The sequence below is a fragment of the Rhinolophus ferrumequinum genome, chromosome 12, assembly GCF_004115265.2.
Source record: "Rhinolophus ferrumequinum isolate MPI-CBG mRhiFer1 chromosome 12, mRhiFer1_v1.p, whole genome shotgun sequence".
NCBI classification, from domain to species: domain Eukaryota; kingdom Metazoa; phylum Chordata; class Mammalia; order Chiroptera; family Rhinolophidae; genus Rhinolophus; species Rhinolophus ferrumequinum.
The window spans coordinates 42,090,422-42,113,005 of NC_046295.1; the positions used below are offsets into that span (position 1 = coordinate 42,090,422).

Genomic DNA, 22,584 nt, shown 5'->3' on the forward strand with positions numbered 1-22,584 from the left:
CCAAGTATTTAATAATATTCCAGTGTATATATGTACTACATCTTCTTTATCCAATCGTCTTTTCTTATATTTATTTTAAAAAAAATTATTAAATGTATTGGGGTGACATTGGTTAGTAAAATTATATAAGTTTCAAGTGTACCATTCTGTAATACATCATCTATATATTGCATTGTGTGTTCACCATCCAGTCAGTTCTCCTTCTATTGCCATATACTTGACCCCCTTTTCCCTCCTCCAACATCCCCAATCCCCTAAATTATTGTCTGTATCTATGAGGATTTGTTTCTGTGTTTGTCTTGTTCATTGGTTGCTATTAGTTTTATATCCCACATATGAGTGAGATCATGTGGTTCTTGACTTTCTGTCTGACTTATTTTGCTTAACATGATAATCTCAAGATCTATTCACATTGTTGCAAGTGGCAGTATTTCATCTTTTCTTATGGGCAAATAATATTCCATTCTGTATATGTACCACATATTTTTTATCCAGTCAACTATCGAAGGATACTTTGGTTGTTCCAGTGTTTTGGCCACCGTGAATAATACTGTAGTGAACATAGGGGTACATATATCTTTACAGATAAATGTTTTTAGATTTTTGGGTAGATATCCAGAACAGGAATTGCTGGGTCATCTGGTAATTCCATACTTAATTTTTTGAGGAACCTCCATACTGTTTTCAGTAGTGGCTGTACCAATTTCCATTCCTGCCAATAGTTCATTTTTCTCCACAATCGTTCCTCCACTTGTTATTACTTGTCTTGTTGATAACAGCCATTCTAACAGATGTGAGCTTGCATCTTATTGTGATTTTGATTTGTATTTCCCTAATAGCTAGTGAAATTGAGCATTTTCTCATACTCGTACAGCTGGTGGAGGTTTGTATGTCCTCTTGGAGGAAGTGTCTGTTCATGTTCTCTGCCCATTTTTTAATTGGATTGTTTGGGGGTTTTTTGGTGTTAAGTTGTATAAATTTTGGATATTAACCCCTTATCCAGATGTTTCATTGGGTAATATCTTCTCCCAATCAGTAGGTAGTCTTTTCATTTTGTTGATAGTTACTGTGATGTTTTACAAGAATTTATTTTTTATGTTGAATCACCCTTGCTTTTCCTAGGGTAGATTCTACTTAGTTATGGTGTATAACCGTTTTAATAGACTATTGGATTTGGTTTCTAGAATTTTGTCTGGCTTTGTTATCAGGCCTAAGCTACTGAGTTAGGAGTGTTTTCTCTGATTTTTTTGAAGAGTTTGAGAAGGAAGGTTTTAATTCTCTTTCAAATGTTGGTAAAATTCACTAATGAAGCCTTCTCACTTGACTTTCTTGGGAGGAATTTGATTACTGATTCAATCTCTTGTTAAGAGTGTTCAGATTTTCTATTTTTTCTTGAGTCAGTTTGGGTAATCTGTATCTTTCTTGGAATTTATCAATTTAATCTAGTTTATCCAATTTGTTAGCGTACAATTGTTCATAGTAGTTTCTATAATTATTTTTATTTTTGTAATGTTTGTGCTAATGACTTCAATTTGATTTCTGATTTTAGTTATTTTTGCTTTTTCTTTTAGTTTAGCTGAAGTTTTGTCAGTTTCGTTGATCTCTTCAAAGAACCAACTTTTGGTTTTGTTAATTCTATTATTTTATGTTCAGATTTCATTTATTTTTGCTATAATCTTTGTATTTCTTTACCTTTGCTAGCTTTTGGTTTCATTTGATCTTAATTTCTAGCTCCTTGAGTATAAAGTGAGGTTATTGATTCGTAATCTTTCCTCTATTTTAATGTATGCTTATTTATAGCAATAAATTTCCCTTTGAGCTCTGTTTTAAAGGTATCCCTTAAGTTTTCATGTCTTTTGATTTTTTTCATCTCAAAGTATTTTGTAATTTCTCTTGTGATTTTTTTTTCTTTGACAGATTGATTTTGTTAAAGTGTTTTGTTCAATTTCTATATGTTTCTAATTTTTACAGTTTTCCTTCTGTTAGTGATGTCTGGCTTGTTTTCATTGTAGTTAGAGAAGATACTTTATATGATTTCACTTTTAAAAATTTTGTACACTTGTTTTGTGACACATGGTCTATACTGTTAAATGTTCTTCATGTACTTGAGAAGAATGTATATTCTGCTATTGTTGGGTAAAATGTTCTATATATGATTATTATTAATATATTTAGGTGGTATATAGTGTTGTTCAATTCATTTTCCTTATTGATCTTCTGTGTAGATGTTCTATCCTTTATTGAAAGTGAGATATTGAAGTCGGGAACTATTTGTAAAACTTTGTTTCTCTTATTTTGTCAATGTTTTCTTTGCATACTTTGGGACTCTATTGTTGGGTGTATAATTATTACATCTTCCTAATGAGTTATTCCTTTTATTATTTATGGTGACATTTTTGTCTTTTGTTAACACTTTGCATGTAAAGTCTTTTGTTTGAAATGAGTATAACCACCTATGTTTTAATTGCGATTTTCATGGAATATCTTTTTTCACCTTTTTACTTTCTATCTGTGTATTTGAGTCTAAAGTGAGTCTGTTATAGACAGCATGTACATAGTTGTATCATATATTTTTTTTAACCCATTTTGTTAGCCTGTGCCTTTTGATTGGATGGTTCAATCCATTGATATTTAAAATAATTACTGATAAAAGAGGACTTTGCACTGCCATTTTGCTTTTTGTTTTCTCTATATCTTACACTCTTTGTCTCTCATTTTCTCTATTACTGCCTGTTTTTATGATTAATTTTTTGTAATGAACTATTTTGATTCCCTTGTAATTTTCTTTGTGTGTACTTTTAGATATTTTTTATGGTTAATTTTTGTCAATTATATTTAACATTCTTAATTTACAAGATTTTGATTTGAATTGTTACCAACTTAACCTCAATAGCATACAAAAACTCTTACATAATACAGTTCTGTCCTCCCACCATTAAGGTGTTGTCACAAATTGCATTTTTATACACTGGATACTCAATAACAGTTATAATTACTTTTATACATTTTTCTTTTAAGTGTATAGGACATAAAAAGTAAAGCTGTGAATTATAAACACAGTAATATTTCCTTAATGCCCACGTATTTATCTTTACTGAAGATCCCTATTTCTTTGTATGGCGTTGAGTTAGAATCTAGTGTTTTTACTTTAACCTAGAGAACTCTCTTTGGCATTTCTTCTTGTGCAAGTCTAGTAGTAACACACCTTTTCAGATGGTGTTTGTTTGGCAGTGTGTTAATTTCTCATTTTTTGTAAAGAACAGTTTTGCGATACACAGAATTCTTGATTTACTTTTTTTCTTCTAGCACTTTAAATGTCATTCCTTGTGTGTTCACCACCCAGAATCAGTTCTCTTTCCATCACCATATATTTGATCCCTTTTACCCTCATCAATGTGATATATAGATGATGTAGTACAGAATTGTACACCTGAAACCTATGTAACTTTACTAACAATTGTCACCCTGATAAACTTTAATTAAATAAATAAATAAAATTAAGTAAATTTAAAAAAAAAAAGAGGAGCGCTGAAAAAAGAAAAAGGTCATTCCTTTACTTTTTGTCCTTCGTGGCTTCTGATCAGAAATTGGCTGCTAATTTATTGAGGATTTCTAGTATGTGGCAACTTGCTTCTCTCTTGTTGCTTTCAAGTTTCTCTCTTTGACTGTCTTTTAACTGTTTATAATATGTTTTGTTGTGGATATGTTTGAGTGTATGTTACTTTAATTTGAGTGAAGTTGTTGGTTTTTTAGGTTCACATTTTTCAATCAGATTTGGGGACATTTGGGGCTGTTATTTTTTGAGGTATTTTTTCTACCCTTTTTTCTTTTTATTCTTCTGCTGGTATTCTCATAATGCTTATATTGATTCATTGATGGTGTCCCATAGTTCCTTTAAAGTGCGTTCATTTTTCTTTATTCTGTTTTCTTGACAATTTCGATTGACTTGTCTTGATGTTCACTGAGTCTTTCTACTGCTAGCTCAGATCTCTTACTTAAATTCTCTAATGAATTTTCCTTTCAATTATTTTACTTTTCAGGTCTAGCATTTCTGTTTGATTTCTTTTTATAATTTCTGTATTGATATTTTTACTTGTGGCCTCAGTTGTCTGTTTCCCTTTAGTTCTTTCTCTATGGGTCTTTCTATCTTTGAGTATTTAAGATAGTTTAGTTTTTTTACAGTTAAGTCTAATGCATGTGCTTTCTCTTGTATTATTTTTTCTGAACATAGGCCATACTTTCTTGTTTCTTTGCATGAATTACTCTATTGTAACCAGACAAAGGAATTGCGAGAAAACTACAGACCAATATGTTCATTAACATAGATGTAAAAATCTTTAAATATTATAACCAAATAGTATGACATTTTAAAAGTATAATATGACCACATGCATTTAATCTTAGGAAAAAAAAGTGGTCTAAAAGAGGAAAAAGCATTGACAAAATACAATAACCATTCATGATAAAAACTCTTAACACACTGGGAATTACAAAGGAACCTCCTCAACCTGGTAAAGGACATTTAGGAAAAATCTATAGCTAATATTCTTAATTTGAAGAAGACTAAATGCTTTCTTTATTAGATAAAGAATAGTGCAAGAGTGCCTTTTCTCACCACTTGTATTCAGATTTGTACTGAAGGTTCTAGCCTCTGCAGCAGTCAAGAAAAATAAAGACAGGATGGAAACAAAAAAGTAAAACTATCTTTATTTTGCAAATTACACGATCATTTATGCAGAAAGTCCTAAGGAATGTAGAAAATACCACTGGTAATAGTAAGCGAGTTTAGCAGCATTACAGGATACATTATCAATGTAGATAATTAGTTTCTAAAGATGAAATTTTAAAAATTCCATTTATAATAGCATTAATAAAGGTAAAATGCTTAGAAAAATTAACAAAAGAAGTATCAGTCCTATATACCTAAAACTACAAAAGAGTTCTGAAAAAAAAATTAAAGACCTAAATGAAGACCTAAATAAGTGGAATGATATATATAGTTTGGGTTGAAAGACTGACTTGATTAAGACGGCAGTTCTCTCCCAACTTTTTAGATTTCTTACAATCCCAATCAAAATTCAAAAATATTTTCTCCTGGAAATTAACAAGCTTATTGTAAAGTACATATGGAAATGTGAAGGATATATATTAGCCAAAACAATTTGTGTTAAGAATAATGTTGGAGAATTTCTAATACTTGATTTCAAGGTTTATTTTATACCTACTTTATTCAAGAAAGTGCTCTAGGGGCATAGAAGTAGACATGTAGGTCAGTAAAGTAAAAAGAGTCCAGAAATAAATCCATAATACATGGTTAATGTGTATTTGATTTGTTACAAAGGTGCCAGTCCAACTAAGTGGGGGAAGGATAGTCCTTACAACAAATAGTTCTGAAATAACTAGATTAGTATGAGGAAAAAAATTATGTAGAAAAAAGTGAACATCAACCCTTATCTTATAGCATACGTGGAATTTAGCTTGAAATGGAACATAGACTTAAATGTAAATGCCCAAGAGAGTAAAGTTTCTTTAACAAAAAACATAAGAGAAAATCTTCTAGTCCTTGTAGTAAGTAAAGATATTTTAGGATTTGGAAAGCACAAATATAGAAGAAAAACTAATCACACTTCATGAAAATTAAAATTGTCTGACTTTTGGAACACACTCTGGGTGGTGAGCATACATGTGATACATATATGATGTATTATAGAATTGTACACTCGAAACCTATGTAAATTTTACTAACCATTGTCACCCCAATGCATTTAATTTAAAAAATAAATAAAAATCCAAAAGACAAGTGATCAATTGGGAAAAATATTTGCAACACACATAACTTACAAAAGACTTATCCAAAATGTATAAGGAAGCCAGCAGCCAAATAAGAAATGAGCAGACAGACATGTGAATAGGTGTTTGATTTTATTATTCGTCAGGAAAATGAAAAATAAAACTATTCTTATATGAATTTATATGTAAAAAATTTTGGTACATTAAAAATTAAAATAAGAGTGGCATAGTCATTACCTTTTTGGGGTATGCCTAATGATTGTGGCGAGCATAACGAAGCTTCTGAATTGCTAATAATGTTCTATTCCTGGATATGGATCTTGGGTACTTTTTGAAAATTTATTGAACTTCATCCTTATAGTTACGTAATCTTATGCAGTAGGTTATATTTCAATCAAAACGTTTTCCCAAAATGAACAGGATTCAGCGAGGGTTCAATACTAATAACCCATGAACCTATAATATTATGTGTAACTATTACACATTTGTGCAATTGTAATTAAAACTTGGGTGAAATCGCCAGTGAGATTGGCAAAATTTTAAATATCTGAAAACGTTAGACATTTGTGAGGACATGGAGCCATATAAGCTATTCTATTGTTGCAAGCACTTGTGAAAACGGATTGATAATACTTAGTAAGGTGAACATGCACAATTTCACTGCTCAATATATATACCAGGGAAAGTCTTTCATTTGAGTACCTACCTGGAGGAAGGTTCAAGGATGGTTATAGTGTCACTGTGAGTAAAAGCAAAAATCTATAAACATTACAAATGTTTATCAACAGTATAGTAGACAAATAAGTAGTGGTTTATTCATCAGTGGAATACAATATAGCAGTAAGAATGAGTAAATTATCACTATAGATAAAATTTAACGATTGTTTTATAGAATAATGTCACAGGAAAATATATGTAATATTGTCTTTTCGACAGTGTGGAAAGATGCAAAGGTAAAATGCATTACTTAGAGAATCATTCATAGGAGGTTAAAAAAAAGTAAATGAAAGCAAGATCATAATTAGTGGTAGGGAATGTGATCAAGGAGGATCCTATAAGGTGCTTCTAGGCAAGAGTATGTTTTGTTTCTGGCCTTTGTGGAAAATTCAGGGGTGTCTTTTATTGTGTTTCTAAACTGTATTATATGTTTTTGTATGCTGTATTTCCAAGAACAGTAAAAAAGTAAATTTACTGAAATATCTTTCAAAAATTCAAAAATAAAACTGCAAGCTCCTCAACTCTAGAGGCTTTATATATTGAGACTTTGGGTTGTTTCTCATGGATGTCCTGAAGATGGCATCCTTATTTTCTAACACATTTGAGTTTAGGTATATCTGAGATCTTTTTTTACTCAAAGCTTGTCATCAAGGAAATTATTAAATTAGTTCTATAATTTATATTTAGCCTTGAAATTGTAAAAATCATTTCATTAAATATATACTTATTATAATTTACTTTTCTAATTCAGCCTGGATTTTTTTTCTCAGTTAATTCAAATTGGGGTTGTGTGTGTATGTTTTTGGTCAAAGTTGTCTTAGAACTTTGAGTAAAAGTCTTTGTGTTAATTAAGAATTACTTTTCTTCCAGACTCAAAGATCTGCTTCTTTGGGAGCATCACATGTTTCACAGAAAATGTTGCCTCTCTTGGAACTTACATGTATTGAAGAAGGTAAAATGAAACTGCTTTAGGAAATTTTCCTTATTACAAAAATACCTTACGGAAATAATTTTCATTTTTAGACCATGTTAAAAATTTCAGGCAATAGCCAGATATTTGTGTATTTTCCAGAAATTTCACCAAAATTCCGTTAAAACAGTATAATTTGCATGTTTCTTAAAGTTGCTTTTGAAGTGGGATTTTTTTTTTTAGTACATAAAAATTGAAATAATCACAAGGAGAACTAGTAATTTAATCTTCCTGTGAGCTAAGAGACCCCATGAAATTTTGCAGATGATTAACTCATAATGTGTTACTTAGCTATTTGGATCATATTTTTTTTTTTATCCTAAGTTGTTTTTTTACATTTTCCTTTTTTATTAAAAGAGTAAAATCAAGCCTTAATTCATACATTTACACATGAAAACTGGTAAATATTTTTACTTCAAATAGGTGCTTTTTTCTGGCCACATTGTAAAGAAGAATATTGTTTTTCCATTTGTAAGACTTTTAATTGGCAAAATGTTAAATGATAGACATTGCCATGTTGATTCTCAGTTTTCCTAGAGAATGTTTTCCTTTGTGTGTGGTGAACAGGGAGTGGAGGGGAGAAAGGACTTGTTGTTTGTGAGATCATCTACCCTAAATTCAGTCTTAAGTTGTTAGAGATATACTTCGGCTGGTTTTAGTTTTCTTTAAACTTTCTTGTAATGGTTTTACAAGTTTTGGGGTTCTTTTTAATAGCAAATTCTAGAAATTGTTATATATATATTTATGTACGTATATGTATGTATGTAGTAGTGCTCCATCCAGTTTCTTCATTCAAAGTTTAGGACTTGCATTTTGCTTTTAATATTTCGCAGTTTGCATTACGAAGTCCTGTTTTGCTTTCTAGGTAGAATGAGCATATTAGTGTGTTCCTTTGAGTATTAGTGATGTGGTAGGCATCGGCATTGTCATTTGCTATAGCATGTGCTTTAACAACTTTTTGATAGACTAATGATTTTCAAAGGTGATATTCATTAAGCTTAAGATTTCATTTGTAATTTTCAGTATTTCTTTTTTTCATCAAAATATTATTTGTTCACACAGCTCTGTATTTTTTTAAATTTATTTTCTTTACATTCAATTTTTGAAAGACTTTAATATTTTAGTGTTCACATTTATTTCAGAAAATTTGTAAAAGTTATAAAAACATTCTTAAGCAAATCATTTTGATTATTGACTTAAATAACGTTCTATGATGTTTAGATTCAGAGGAGGAATTTTATGATGCACCATGTAGTCCGTTGGAAGAAACTTGTCCGACAACGGCTAGCGTTAAATTTAATCAACAAAAAAAGTCTCAAAAGCTGGATTTTTCAAAAAATATTATTCAGTATAAAATAAGATTTGAAGTGCCAGAGGTATGTACCATTGTAAAATTGATATAGTTTATTTAAATTGTTTATTTTCACTATTCACAGTTTATTTACAACGTCTCATTACTTATAGGCACTGTTGCTTTCATCCTGTTTAAGCTGAATCTGGACATTATTGCATGGTTCTCCTTTCCTTTCTTTGAAGATTAATTTCTTTAATCAAGAATTAGGGGTTTAGTTGATATATTGTGATTATTTAATACAATTTATTAAAATAATTATTTGTGTGATGTGTGTATTGTATGTTTATGTGCTTATAAAACTTTTCCTAAACTTTAAAACATATTTATATCCTATGTGTACCTCTTATGTCCATATATAACCATCATCCACATAAGCAATTTTTAATTTAGGTAGTGATAGTTTCTTTTTTCTTTCTTCTCAGGTATTGATTCAATTTTATCACCTTGTTGGAGATTGTGAACTACCTGTGGTAGAAATTGATGTTTTAGGATTGGGCACAGAAATTGAGCTTAGAACATTTGATATGAAAGCCACTGCCTTTTTGAAAGAATTCTGTTTAAAATGCCCAGAATACTTCGGTAAGAATCTATTTTTCACATAAATAATTTTATTCTTTGACTACCGACTATAATGTTTTTAATTCTGTAGGCTTTAAATAAGTACATTTGCTAAAACATTCACAGAAAAATATTATGAGTTGGTCTTTAACTTTTATACTTGGGAATCTAGGTAGACCAGATAAAAAAATGAAGGTGATTTCTTTCTCATTAAGGAAAATAAAGTAGACATGGTTTAATTTTAAGTATACTTAACCGAGTACTAAAACACTGAATTGGTTTCCTATTACTATTGTAACAGTTTACCACAAACTTAGTGTCTTAAAACAATACAAATTTGTTGTCTTAAATTTCCTTAGCTCAAAAGTTAACATAAGTCTCAACAGGCATAAGTCAAGGTATCAAGAGTAGTTCCTTTTTGGAGCCTCTAGGGGAAGATTCTATTTCATTGCTCAGTCAGGTATGGACAGAATTCAGTTTGATGTAGTTTAAGTCTGTTTCCCTGATAACTATTAGTCGAGGGCTATTCTTAGCTCCTGGAGGAATCTGGGTTCTTGCATAGTCCCCTATATCTCAGAACAAGCACAGGGTGTTAGATTCATCTCAATCTATCGTCTCTCTAACCTCTTCTTTTGCTTTTTGCTTCCACTCTTAAAAACTAAGGTGATTAGATTGGGCATATCTGGACAATCCAGGATAATTTCCCCTTAACTATAACTATTATACCTCTGCAAAGTCCATTTTGCCACATGAAATAACGTATTTTCAGGTTTGGGGGAATTAGAGCATGGACATCCATGGGGGAGTGCGAAAGTGGCATTGGTCTGCCTACCACTGATACTTTATGTCCCAGAATCATAACAGATAAATTATATGCTACCTTAGAAAAATACTGCCATTTTCCATGTTAGGCATTTAGGAGGGTATTTTTCATATCCTCCTTTACATTTTTGGGTTTTTCTTTGAAAGAATGGTTGATGGAATGATCAAGACAAACTATTCACTTCCAATTTGGATACCTTTTATTTCTTTACCAATTGCTCTGATGAGGACTTCTAATACTGTGTTCAGTAAAAGTGGTAAGAGTGGGAAATCTTTGTCTTGTTCCTGAACTTAGTGGAAAAACTTTCAGCTTTTCTCTATTGAGTATGATGTTAACTGTGGCCTTGTCATATATGGCAATTATTAAGTTGAGGTATGTTTTCTCTATAATCATTTTGCTGAGAGTTTTTACCATAAAGGGATGTTGAATTTTGTCATATGATTTTTCTGTATATGTTCAGATGTTCATATGGTTTTTATCCTTCATTTTGTTAATGTAGTGGATCGCATTGATTGATTTGCAGATACTGCACCATCTTTACATTCTTGGAATGAATCCTCTTGATCATACTGTATGATCCTTTTAATGTATTGTTGAATTCACTTCACTAATATTTTGGTGAGGATTTTTCATCAGGGATATTAACCTGTAATTTTCTTTTCTTGTTGAGTGCTTGTGTGGTTTTAGAATCAGGGTAATGTTGGCCTTTTAAAATGAGTTTGAAAGTGTTTCCTCTTCTATTTTTTAAAAGTATTGAGTATTAATTCTTCTTTGATGTTTGGTAGATTTTACCAGTGAAGTCATCTGTTCCTGTGATTTTGTTGTTGAGAGGTTTTTGATTACTGATTGAATCTCCTTACTAGTAATTGGTTTCTCAGATTTACTATTTCTTGATGATTCACTCTTGGAAGGCTAGATGTTTCTAGAAATTTATGCATTTCTTCTAGGTGTCCAATTTGGTGGCGTATATTTATTTATAGTAATCTCATGATCCTTTGTATTTATGTGGCTCTGTTATAACATCTCCTCTTTCATTTCTGATTTTATTTGAGTCTTTTTTTTTTCTTGAGACGAGGCTAGGTAAATGCCATTTTTACTTTTTCAAAAACCAGATGTTAGTTTTATTGATCTTTTCTATTGTCTTTTTACTCTCCATTTATTTCTGCTTTGATCTTTGTTATTTCCTTCATTCTACTAAAGTTGGGTTTCATTTGTTCTTCTTTTTCTGGTTCCAAGAGTTGTAAAGTTAGGCTGCATGTTTGAGATTTATTTTGTTCCTTGAGGTAGGTGTTTACCTCAAGGAACAAGATAAATTTAACACTGTGAACTTGCCTTTTAGAACTGCTTTTGCTACATCCCACAAATTTTGATATGTTCTATTTCCATTTTTATTTGTTTCAAGGTGTTTTTTTATTTCTCTTTTGATTTCTTCATTGACCTAGTATAAAAACTGTCACTATTTGCAGTTGACATGATTCTATATATAGAAACTCTTAAAATCTCCACCAAAACTTTTAGAACTAACAAATTCAATAAAGTTGCAGAACTCAAAATCAATATACAAAAATCTGTTGTGTTTCTATGTATTAACAAAGAATACCAGAAAGAGAAATTAAGAAAACAGTCCCATTTACAATTGCATCAAAAGAATAAAATACCTAGGAATAAATGTAACCAAGGAGGTAGGTGAAAGAGTTGTACACTGTTGGTGAGTGGAAATTGAAGAAGACACAAAAAGAAAGATATTCCATGGTTTATCTCATGAATTGGAATACTTAATATTATTAAAATGTCCATACTATCCAGAGCAATCTATAGATTCAGTGTAATACCTATGAAAATTCCAATGTCATTTTTCACAGAACTAGAAAAAACAATCCTAAATGTGTATGGAACTAACAAAGACCCCAAATAGCCAAAGCAATCTTGAGGGAGAAGAACAAAACTAGAAGCATCACGCTCCCTGATTTCAAACTATATTATAAAGCCATAGAATTCACAACAGCATGGAACTGTCATAAAAATAGATACAGATTAATGGAACATAATGGAGAGCTCAGAAATAAACCCAAGCATCTATGGTCAATTATTAGGTTGGTGCAAAAGTAATTGTATTTTAAAAGGTTAAAAATAATTGTGAAAACCTCAATTACTTTTGCATCAACCTAATGGCTTTTGATAAAGGAGTCAAGAATACACATGGGGAAAGTACAGTTTCTTCAGGAAATGGTGTTGGGAAACTGGACACACGTGAAAGAATGAAATCGGACCACTATCTTATACCATACATAAAAATGAACTCAAAATGGACTAAAGACTTGAATTTGAGACCTAAAACCGTAAAACTTCCAGAAGAAAACTTAGGCCATACCTTCTTGACATTGGTCTTGATGATGATTTTTTGAATCTGACTCCAAAAGCAAAAGTAACAACTGAAAATAGCCCAGTGGGACTACATTAAGCTAAAAAGCTTCTGCACAGCAGCAGAAATGAAAAGGCAACCTATTGAATGTGAGAAAATATTTGCTATTCATAATCTAATAAGGGGTTTGTATCCAAAATATATAAAGAGCTTATACAACTCAATAGCAAAAAATAAACAATGTGATTAAAAATGGGCAGAGGATCTGAATAGACATTTTCCCAAAGAAGATATACAGATGGTCAACGGATACAAGAAAAGATGTTCAGGATCACTAATCATCAGCAAAATTGAAATCAAAATCACAGTAAGATTGCCTCACACCTGTTAGCATGGTTTTTATCAAAAAGACAAGAAATAAGAATTGGTGAGGGTGTGGAGAAAAGGGAAGGAACCCTTGTGCACTGTTGGTGGGAATTTAAATGGATGCCATCCACCATTATGGAAAAGAGTATAGAGAGTTCTCAAAAACTTAGAAATAGAACCACCATATGATCTAACAATTCCATTTCAGCGTATTTAGTTTTACGGGCATTATATAAAATACTCTTCTACAGCAGTTTCGCACTCACTTTCTTAGGTTTTGAGCAGAAGCAGTAATAGAAATAGTAATGACTGGTTATTTGGTAATAGGGTTTATTTTAATCTAAATTAATATACAGGAAATGTTTCTCATCACATACGTGATGTCTTCTGAACAATTAGGTTTTTAGGGAGTCTGAATTTCTTTATAGCGATTTCTGTGTCTCGGGGCCAGAATTATCTTCCTGTCTTTTCATTGTTCCTATTAACCATTAACCATTCTGTTTTTTTCTTTAACTGATGGCTACTCCTATCTAGGTTTGGAAGGGTAAGAGTTTTAGTATTTGGCATAAGAGGAGAGAAAGGAATTGTTAGGAGAAATTATGTTTTTACAGCTTAACACAGTATCCACAGCTCAGAACTGATACAGAAAATCCTTTTTAAAGTTTATATTTATTAATATTGCCTGCATTTGTTTTCAGTAAGTTTTCGTATGAAAGAATAATTTTAAAAATTATTTTTAGATGAAAACAGGAAGCCAGTTTATTTGATTACCACGCTGGATAACACAATGGAAGATCTCTTAACACTAGAATATGTGAAGGTAAGCAGTTCCATTTACATTTGCCTGCTATGGTAAGTGTACTGCTGAAGTGTTATAATCAGGTTTTATAAGTAGAGTAATCAGTTTAATCTTGATTCTACTGTGATCTCTATAACTCCTAAAACTTGAAGAATTTTTTGTTTTGTCGTCCTCTTAAATAGAACACTTGATATAGCTAAATAAGAAGCCTATGTTCTAAGCAGAAATGACCCGCACTTTTTCCCCCATCAGGAAATCAAACAGAAACAAACTCTTTATTCTTGAACCTGTTTATTGTGGTATTGTGGTATATGATACAAGAGGAAGCTTTCACTTGATTTCCTTTTTTTTTTTCCCTATGATTGTCTGAAGTTACGTAATTTTCCTGGGTCGTTCCTTTCCTATTGATTTATTGTATCCATTTTATCATTTATTAAGTTTTTATATATACTATGGTATATTTATGATTTATTCCATGTTTTCATTGACCTATTTTTATGTAAGTGCCACATTTTTTAAATAATTACTTTATGGTAAGAATAATGCTGAAATAACATTTTATCACTTTTAAGACCATTTTTACTATTATTAATGTAGCCATTTTAGTTATATTGTTCATGCATTAAATAGCTTTAATACTACACAAGTGTTCTAGATCTAAAGATAACATGGAGTATTTAGCTACTTGGTGGACACTTCTGTCACAAATTTTGTTTTCACATACAGGAGGAATAAGGAAGGACTACAGAGTTGTGGATGATCGAATGATTATTCTCCACTTTAATTTTCCATCCTTGATCATGAAAGATACTACATAACATTTATTGAATACTTGCTATGTGCCACAGAGTCCTATACTTACCAAATTTCTTTGTTCTGTTGAAGCAGTTTGTTTAGGTAAAGCTAGCTAGCTAGCTAGCTAGATAGATAGATGATAGATAGATAGATAGATGATAGATAGATAGATGATAGATAGATAGATAGATAGATAGATAGATAGATAGATAGATAGATAGATAGATAGACAGATAGATAGATAGATTTCTGTAAATGTTTATTAGGACCTTCATATAATTGCATATATGTATGTCTTTTTAAGGTATTCTAACAGACAGACTTGTTTTTTATCTCTTTGGATAGGCTGAAAAGAATGTACCCAACTTGAAAAGTACCTATAACAATGTTGCACAACTGGTTAAGGTATGAGTGAATAATAATTTGATTTTTAATTAGATACTATATTTCTAAGTAAATATATTATGAAAATTATAACTAGAACTCTAAGAACCTTGAGGATAAAAATGGGATATTATATCCTTTGTTCCACAAAGCCTGGTGCCTTATACAGAGTAGGCAAATAAATTTTAATTGACCTATTACTAAAATCAACTTTGTTCTTTAGGTGAATTTTTCCTCTTTGGATATTCATTTGCATACTGAAGCACTTCTGAATACACTAAATTATTTTAATAATATTATTACACAATTGGAGGAAAAGTCAGCCTCAGTGCATGTTATAGAGACTGAAGACAAAGGAGAGGTCATTAAAAAAATAGGTATGTTTCTTTAAAATTCAACCTCAAATATTTTTTAACAAGTAGATCAATAAATTTTGGCTCTGGCTTTATTAACTTATTGTCTTCAGAATTTTATTGCCCAGATTAAAATCTAGAAAGATTCCTTATATACCAGGTTAATTTTAAAAAATAATAGTAAAAAAAAAATGATTATTGATGAAGAAAATGTGGCTTTTATTTGTCATATTCTTTTTAGTTGAAGATTGTAGAAGTATTTGATTTAGGTTAAAATTCATGTATTTAATATCATTACTTTAGAAAAATAGAATGAACAAAATTTGAATAATATTATTTTTTTAATTAAAGTACTTTTTTTCCTTTTTATTTCCTTAACCCTAACCCTAAACCCTAAACCCTATTCCCTAACCCTACCTAACTTAACCCTAACCTAATCTAACCCTAACCCTAATCTTAATTAAAGTACTTTTTAAGCTGTGAAAAGTTGCAAGTTCAATAATGACAAGTATCACTAAGTAATTCTTGACTCAAAAGATTTACGGTTTTTCAAGTTCAGTGTCTTAGTTTCAAATGTTAGCCTTATCTAGTAAACATTTTTTGTTTTGTCTATTGTTTGCTTTTGTTCAGCTTTTTGTTAGATTTGATTGTTTATGGAATTCCTAATTTATTAGGGGGATATCTTGCTTGTTTTCAATTGAATTGCAAATCAGGTTTATCATTATTGGTTGTGATATCTCATTTACTTAGTAAGTGTAGTGAGGTAGCTGCTACAAGTTTTTCCTTGTTTTACAATATGATTTTTTTGTAGCTTCAAAACGATCCAGGAACGAAGATATTATTACCTTGCAGATTTTAGCAGAATTATCATGTTTGCAGATCTTTATTCAAGATCAGACACGTAACATTTCTGAAATTAAAATTGAAGGTAATAAAATTTCAAAAAAAAAGTAAATTCAGAACTCTTAAATTCAGAACTCTTAAATGAAAGACAGGCATTTACCGTTTCTTTTATTCCCTTAGGGCTTGATTCTGAGGTGATTATGAGGCCTTCGGTAACTGAAATAAATGCAAAGCTAAGGAATATAATTGTTTTGGATTCTCATGTAACTGCTATATACAAAAAGGTATGAATTTATTTCTATTAATTAATCATTAAATATGATTGTCTTTCAAGATTAGTCATAGGTATAAATTTGACTGTTGTCGGATTTTAGCAGTATGGCTTTATTATGTCCTTTGGTTTTGGAGTTAGGCATAATTGGATTCTTATTTTAGCTCTGCTCCTTAGTAGTTGTGTGACCTAATCTTGGATTCTGTTTTTTTTTCCATCATTGACTATTCAGCCATCTTTTGGGGCCAAACAGGGAGACATGAGGTGTAAGCACAAAGGTGAAACAAAGTCCCTGAAAGGATCAGTCTCACAGACTCTTCTTTCTTTAGGGATAGGCACGAAGGGACAACCGGGTAGGCTGCTGCCTGACAACAGGTTTAGGTATAACGAAGTATTGTTCCCCTCAGTTTTCTGGGCAGTCGGGTAAAGGACACCTGTCATCCTGGGATTGTTTGACGCTGTCCTGGAGCAGCATCCTCCATTTGCCCTACGTAGTGCCATTGTGCTGGGACTGTTGTTTCTGTGCGCCATAGCTGAAAAACATTCCAGCTGACCTGACGTTCTTAGGAAATAAAATATCATTGTATATTAGTTTCTTATATCTTCTTTATAGAAAAGTGTTTTTAAAAAAATCATTTAGTTATTAGTACTTGTAAATTCTGGGAAGGTAGGTACACAAGTATTTCTAACTATTCTCTAGTTTTTGGCTTTAGTATCAGTCTAATACTGGTTCATAAAATGAGTCTGGAAATGTTTTTCCTCCTGTTTCCCGAAATATTTGTATAGAAACGATATTACATATGTCTTCCTTAAGGGTTTAATGGAATTTACCATTGAAGCTATTTGGCCTTGAGGTTTTCTTTGGGGAAAGGCTTTTAATTACTGTTCTATGTTTTTACTTGATATAGGTCTAATCAGATTTTCTTCAGTCAGTTTTGGTAATCTGTATTTTCTTTGGAATTTGTTGCACATATGCGGTTTTGTTTCTATTATTTTCATTTTTATTAAAAATTGAGATAGTATAATATATAAATTTTATGTCCTTTTTTCCTGCTTGCTCTTTATTATAGTTTTTAACTACATAAATTTGTATCCTTAAAACAATATATTGCCCAATTTTGTGGTGCTTTGAAAACATTTATTTTTAAGCATAGCATATACATACAAGCATGTAATGTAATTTAACTACAATAAAACAAAGACCTTTATACGCAACTGTGAAGCCCAATAATAGAACATAACTTCCGAAGTCAGCAATATGGCCTAACCTGACAGCATTCTACAGTCTCCTCACAGTAAACTATGTCCTGATTTTTGTGTTTTTAATAAATTTTACCAACTACATATGTATGAATCCTTAAATAATACATTGTTTCATTTTGCATTCCACTTTTTTTAAAAGGACATCACATTTTGTGTATTTATTTGAACCTTGCCTTTTTTATTAATTTTTAAGAGTATCCATATTGATGTGTGTAGGTATGTAATTTATTTGTATTACTGTTGTAATACAAATTGTATGAATATACCATTGGTTATTTATTCATTCTATCGATGGATATTTGCATTGTTTCTACTTTTTGCTTTTGTGAACATTGTTGCTATGACTGGTCTTGTACATGTCTCCTGGTGTATTCTTTTACATATCTCACGCAAGCATTTCCAGAGAATCTATTTTTAGTGGCATATGTACTTCCAGGAGCAGTGGAAGAGAGAATTGCTGTTTTGCTTCAATGTTAATGCTTGGAAATTTTAGACCTTAAATATTTTAAAGATCTGAAGTATATTTATATGGTATTTCAATTTGTATTTTTCTTAACTATTGAAATTACACATCTTTTCATATATTTATAGGCTATTTATGCTTACACTTTTATAAAATACCTGTTAGTTTAACTTAGCTGTCAGCACACTTTTTCTGTCAATAGCCAGATTGCAAATATTATAGACATTGTGGGTCTTGCAGTTTTTATTGCAACTGTTCTTCTCTGCTAGTGTAGTGTGAAAGCAGCCAGTCTAGCTAAAGATTTATCAATTATATTAATCTTTTCAAATAACTAGCTTTGGTTCAGTGTGTTTGTTTTCAATTTTATTTGTTTTTACTCTTTTATTTCCTTCATTCTGTTCTCTTTGGATGTAATTCGCTCTTCTTTCCCTAGTTTCTTAATATGGAAGCTTAGATTATTGATTTGAGGTCTTTCTTATTTTTTAATATAAGCATTTATTCCTATTAATTTTCCTTTAGCCACTGCTTCAGTTGCATCCTGCAATTTTTAATATGTTGTTGCTGTTGTTTTTTCACAGTGAAAAAATTTCATATTTAGAATTAGCCAGCTGCACTCAGTTTAGATGATCCTAATTTTGTTGGCAACATCCAAAGCATCATAATCAGGAGCCAGTCGAACACATGCTGCCTTCTCTCCATCAGGCCTGATCAGGGTGTTGACCTTGGCCATGTCAGTATCATAGAGCTTCACAGCCTGTTTGAACTGGTGATTGTGGACCTTGACATCCACAGTGAACACAAGTGTACTGTCTTCTGCCTTCTTGTGGCTGAATTGGTAGTTAGGGGGAATTCGATGATGGCATAGTGATCAAGCTTGTTTCTCCTGGAGGAACTCTTCCCAGGATATTTAGGCTGCCTTCGGTGCTGCAGTGTCTTGGGCCTTCGGAAGGTGGGTGACTTGCGGATCTTCTTTTTATGTGTGACTGTGGATGCCTTTCAGCTCTGCTTTCTTTTCCTTCAAGTCCTCTGCTTTGGCTTCGGCTTTGGGAAGGGCAGGCGCTTTCTTTTTTGGTGTTAGCACCATCTTTGTGAAAAGCTATTATTTTTATTCAGTTCAAAATATTTTCTAATTTCTCTTTTACCCATGGCTTATTCTGAAGTATGTTGTTTAACTTCCAAATATTTTGAGATTTTTCAGGTATCTTTCTGTTACTGATTTTCAGTTTAAATCTATTTTGATCAGAGAAGAAAACCTTTTCAGCTCTTTTAAGTTTGTTGGCGTTTGTTTTATGGCCCAGAGCATGTGTGATCAACCTTGGTGAATGTTCTAAATGTACTTGAAATTAATGTGTATATTTTTGGCTGTTGCTGGGTTGAATGTCCCATAATTTCAGTTAGATTAGTTGATAGAATTGCCCAGGCTACTGATTTTCTGTTTACTGGTTCTGTTGATTACTAAGAAAGGATTGTTAACATTTCTACTGGATTTTCTGTTTCTCTTTTTCTCTCAATTTTTGCTTCATATGTTCTTGAAATCTCATGTTAGGTGCATACATATACAGGATCTTTATGCCTTCTTGGTGAACTGACCCTTTTGTGATTATGTAATGTCCCTCTTTATCCTTGGTAATTGTCCTTATTCTCAAGTCTACTTTGATAGCAGTATTAACTACAGATTCTTTTGATTAGGGTTTGCCAGGTGTGTCTTTTTCTATCCTTTAATTTTTAGTCTATGTCTATATTTAAAGTTTCTTGTAGGCAGCATGTATTTCAATCTTGCTTTTTTATTTTATCCATCTGACATTCTCTGACTTTGTATTTAAGCTATTTAAAAAGCCAATTATTGATACGATTGGATTAAAATCTATCTCTAATTGTTTTCTCTTTTCTGGTTGTTTTGTTCATTCTGTTTCTTGTATAGCTTCCCCCCCATCCGTTTTGTTTTTACCTGATGTTGGATTGTTTATGATTTATTTTGTGATTTCCCTTGGGTTTACAATACATACTTTTAATTATTCTACCTTCCAGTAATATTTTACCACTTTATGTATAGTGTATCTTATAACACTATACTGACAATTTCTATTTCTCATCTTTCATGGTATTATTATAATGTGTTTTAGTTTGTATATGCCGAAAATCTACAATGCTGATTTTGGTTCAGTCAAATTCTTTAAAGCGATTAATTTTTTAAAAAATTTATTTTGTATTTATCTTCATTCTAACCATTACTAGAACTCATTTCTTCATGTAGCTTCAAGTTTCTGTTATTTTTATTTCTGCCTTAAGAACTTGACCATTTCTTATGATGCAATTCTTCTGGGAATGAATTCTCTCACACTTGTGGAGGAAAGAAGGATTGGGAGCTGGGGAAAATAAACTTATTTCACCTTCACTTTACCTTCATTTTCTGAGTGATACTTTGCTAGGTGTAGAATTCTGGGTTCATAGGGCTTTTTTTTTTTTTTTTTCCCACGCTTTCAAACTGTTAAAGATGTGACTCCATTGTTCTTTGTTGTACATGGTTTTATTGAAAAATCTGCTATATATCTTTATTCCTTTGTACATAATTTCTCATACTTCCTGTGTGGGAGAGACTCTTCATCTCTGCCCCAGGAGAAGGTGACCTATGTTGGCCTGGTCCCAGGAGGGTTTCTTCCCCCAGCTATAAAGGGAATTGTCTTTCCTATTTGCCCTTAGTATAATATGTTTACCTGTGCTCTGATGGCAACAAGGTTACTGCCTTTCCCCCAGGTTGTTAAGGCTTTTGTTCTGATAAGAGAATAATCCTGGTGGTACTTTGGGGCTTTCTGCAATGGAGGTTATTCGCCTCTTCCAGGATTGTATCAAGAAAAGCATTCTCTGGTCTGCCACTCTGCCTCCTCTTTCTCATGACCTCACAGCATAGAGCTCCCAGTGAAGTGCTTGCAGTTGAATGTGAACTATTCTTGTGTCTTTGGCTTCCAGGGATTCTATATCTCACATTAGTCTGTAGTTAGCCTTTACCACTTTAGCCGAAATCTTCTGACCTAGCTTGTATGGTACCTGGCATCTCTTTTTTCCTGGTCATTACCACAGGTTAGCCACTGCTCATATTCTGTCCTAAAGGTACTTTTTTCTTTAGAGTTTAGGCTGCGTGGTTGGCTTATGATTTCAGATTTCTAATTGTTTTAAGAAGAGTTACAATTTTATAGTTTATCTGGTTAAGGTTTGGAATGGTCTCTCTCCATCATTCTATGTCCTAGATAGAAGCAGAACTCCTAAAGATTTCTTTTCAGCCTCATCATGCATCTTAGCCTTCAGAGGTCCTTCACATCTTCTGTTCCTGAGGATTGTTTTGCTTGTTGATGGCTCTTCAGCCCTCGCCATGCTTCTAGCATTTAGGAGGGGCAAGAAAGCTGTAAACTAAGTTAATGCTCTGTCCATTTTCCAAATTTTTTTTTTAACATTTCACATCTGCTGTTGGCTCCACCATTTTAAACTGATATTGCAGAACTTTTGATTTTAATCTGCTGTAGGTAATTATTGGTTTGCAATTGATATAACTTTACAACTAGTAAGGAACAGAAATATAGTGATAGAAGACTCCTTTGAAGAGTCTAAAAAAATCTATTCATGTACCTCAGGTCAAGTGAAGTACATTTTATTAAGTTGTAGAGGTACCTTGTATTTCAAAGTTTTGATAGTGACCCAACAGTACATTGATATGGCAATTCTCAGTACACAAGTAAACAATATATGAAAATGTATATTCTGATAAGTTTTCTTCTGTTCTCCCTATTAAAAAAAAAAATGTGGGCCAGACCTACTAAATTGATTTCATGGTCCACAAAGGGAGCTGCCACCACCAATTTGAAAAACCTACAATGTAGGTTTTAATGAGTTAGAAATGTTGCCATATTTGTACTTGGCTTTAATATGTAGGAGATTTTCCAAATACACATGTACTGCTTTGTTTTTCTACTGAAGACACCTCATTTCAAAATGGATTTTGACAATTGAATTTTCTCTCATTAAGGCTGTGTACATCACTGGAAAGGAAGTTTTCAGCTTCAAAATGATTTCTTATGCGGATGCAACTGCTGGTTCTGCATACACAGACATGAATGTGGTTGACCTTCAGGTTAATTTAACTGTTGGTTGCATTGAAGTAGTTTTTGTCACAAAATTTCTACATTCTATATTGGTAAGTATGTTAATCAATTTTTTTAATTCTTTCCTGCTAGTTGGAAATTGCTGTGCATCAAACAATTCCTTGTTGGATATTTTTTTCCGATTTTTCATAATTTGGGGGATACCATTTATTATGACTGAAATGTATAGCACTTTATGTAACATTATTTTCACATGGGACTGTCCAGTTGAAGTATATATTTTATGTTAACATATTAAATGTATATACGTTATATATCATTTATAATATGTTCATATATTAATTGAATTTTTTATTTTATACATCATTGGTTTAAGTTT

At 31.7% G+C, this 22,584-nt stretch overlaps 1 protein-coding gene across 2 annotated transcripts in view; it reads left to right on the top strand.

The window, feature by feature from the left end:
• Positions 1-22,584, top strand: part of VPS13A (vacuolar protein sorting 13 homolog A) — a 192,035-nt gene that overhangs the window by 71,079 nt on the left and 98,372 nt on the right. For both annotated transcript variants that reach the window (XM_033122388.1, XM_033122387.1), the window contains exons 24-32: positions 7,378-7,459; positions 8,699-8,853; positions 9,254-9,410; positions 13,681-13,760; positions 14,880-14,939; positions 15,142-15,295; positions 16,083-16,199; positions 16,295-16,398; positions 22,130-22,297. In XM_033122388.1, coding sequence (XP_032978279.1) covers positions 7,378-7,459; positions 8,699-8,853; positions 9,254-9,410; positions 13,681-13,760; positions 14,880-14,939; positions 15,142-15,295; positions 16,083-16,199; positions 16,295-16,398; positions 22,130-22,297 — 1,077 coding nt within the window. The remainder of the gene's footprint in view (positions 1-7,377; positions 7,460-8,698; positions 8,854-9,253; positions 9,411-13,680; positions 13,761-14,879; positions 14,940-15,141; positions 15,296-16,082; positions 16,200-16,294; positions 16,399-22,129; positions 22,298-22,584) is intronic.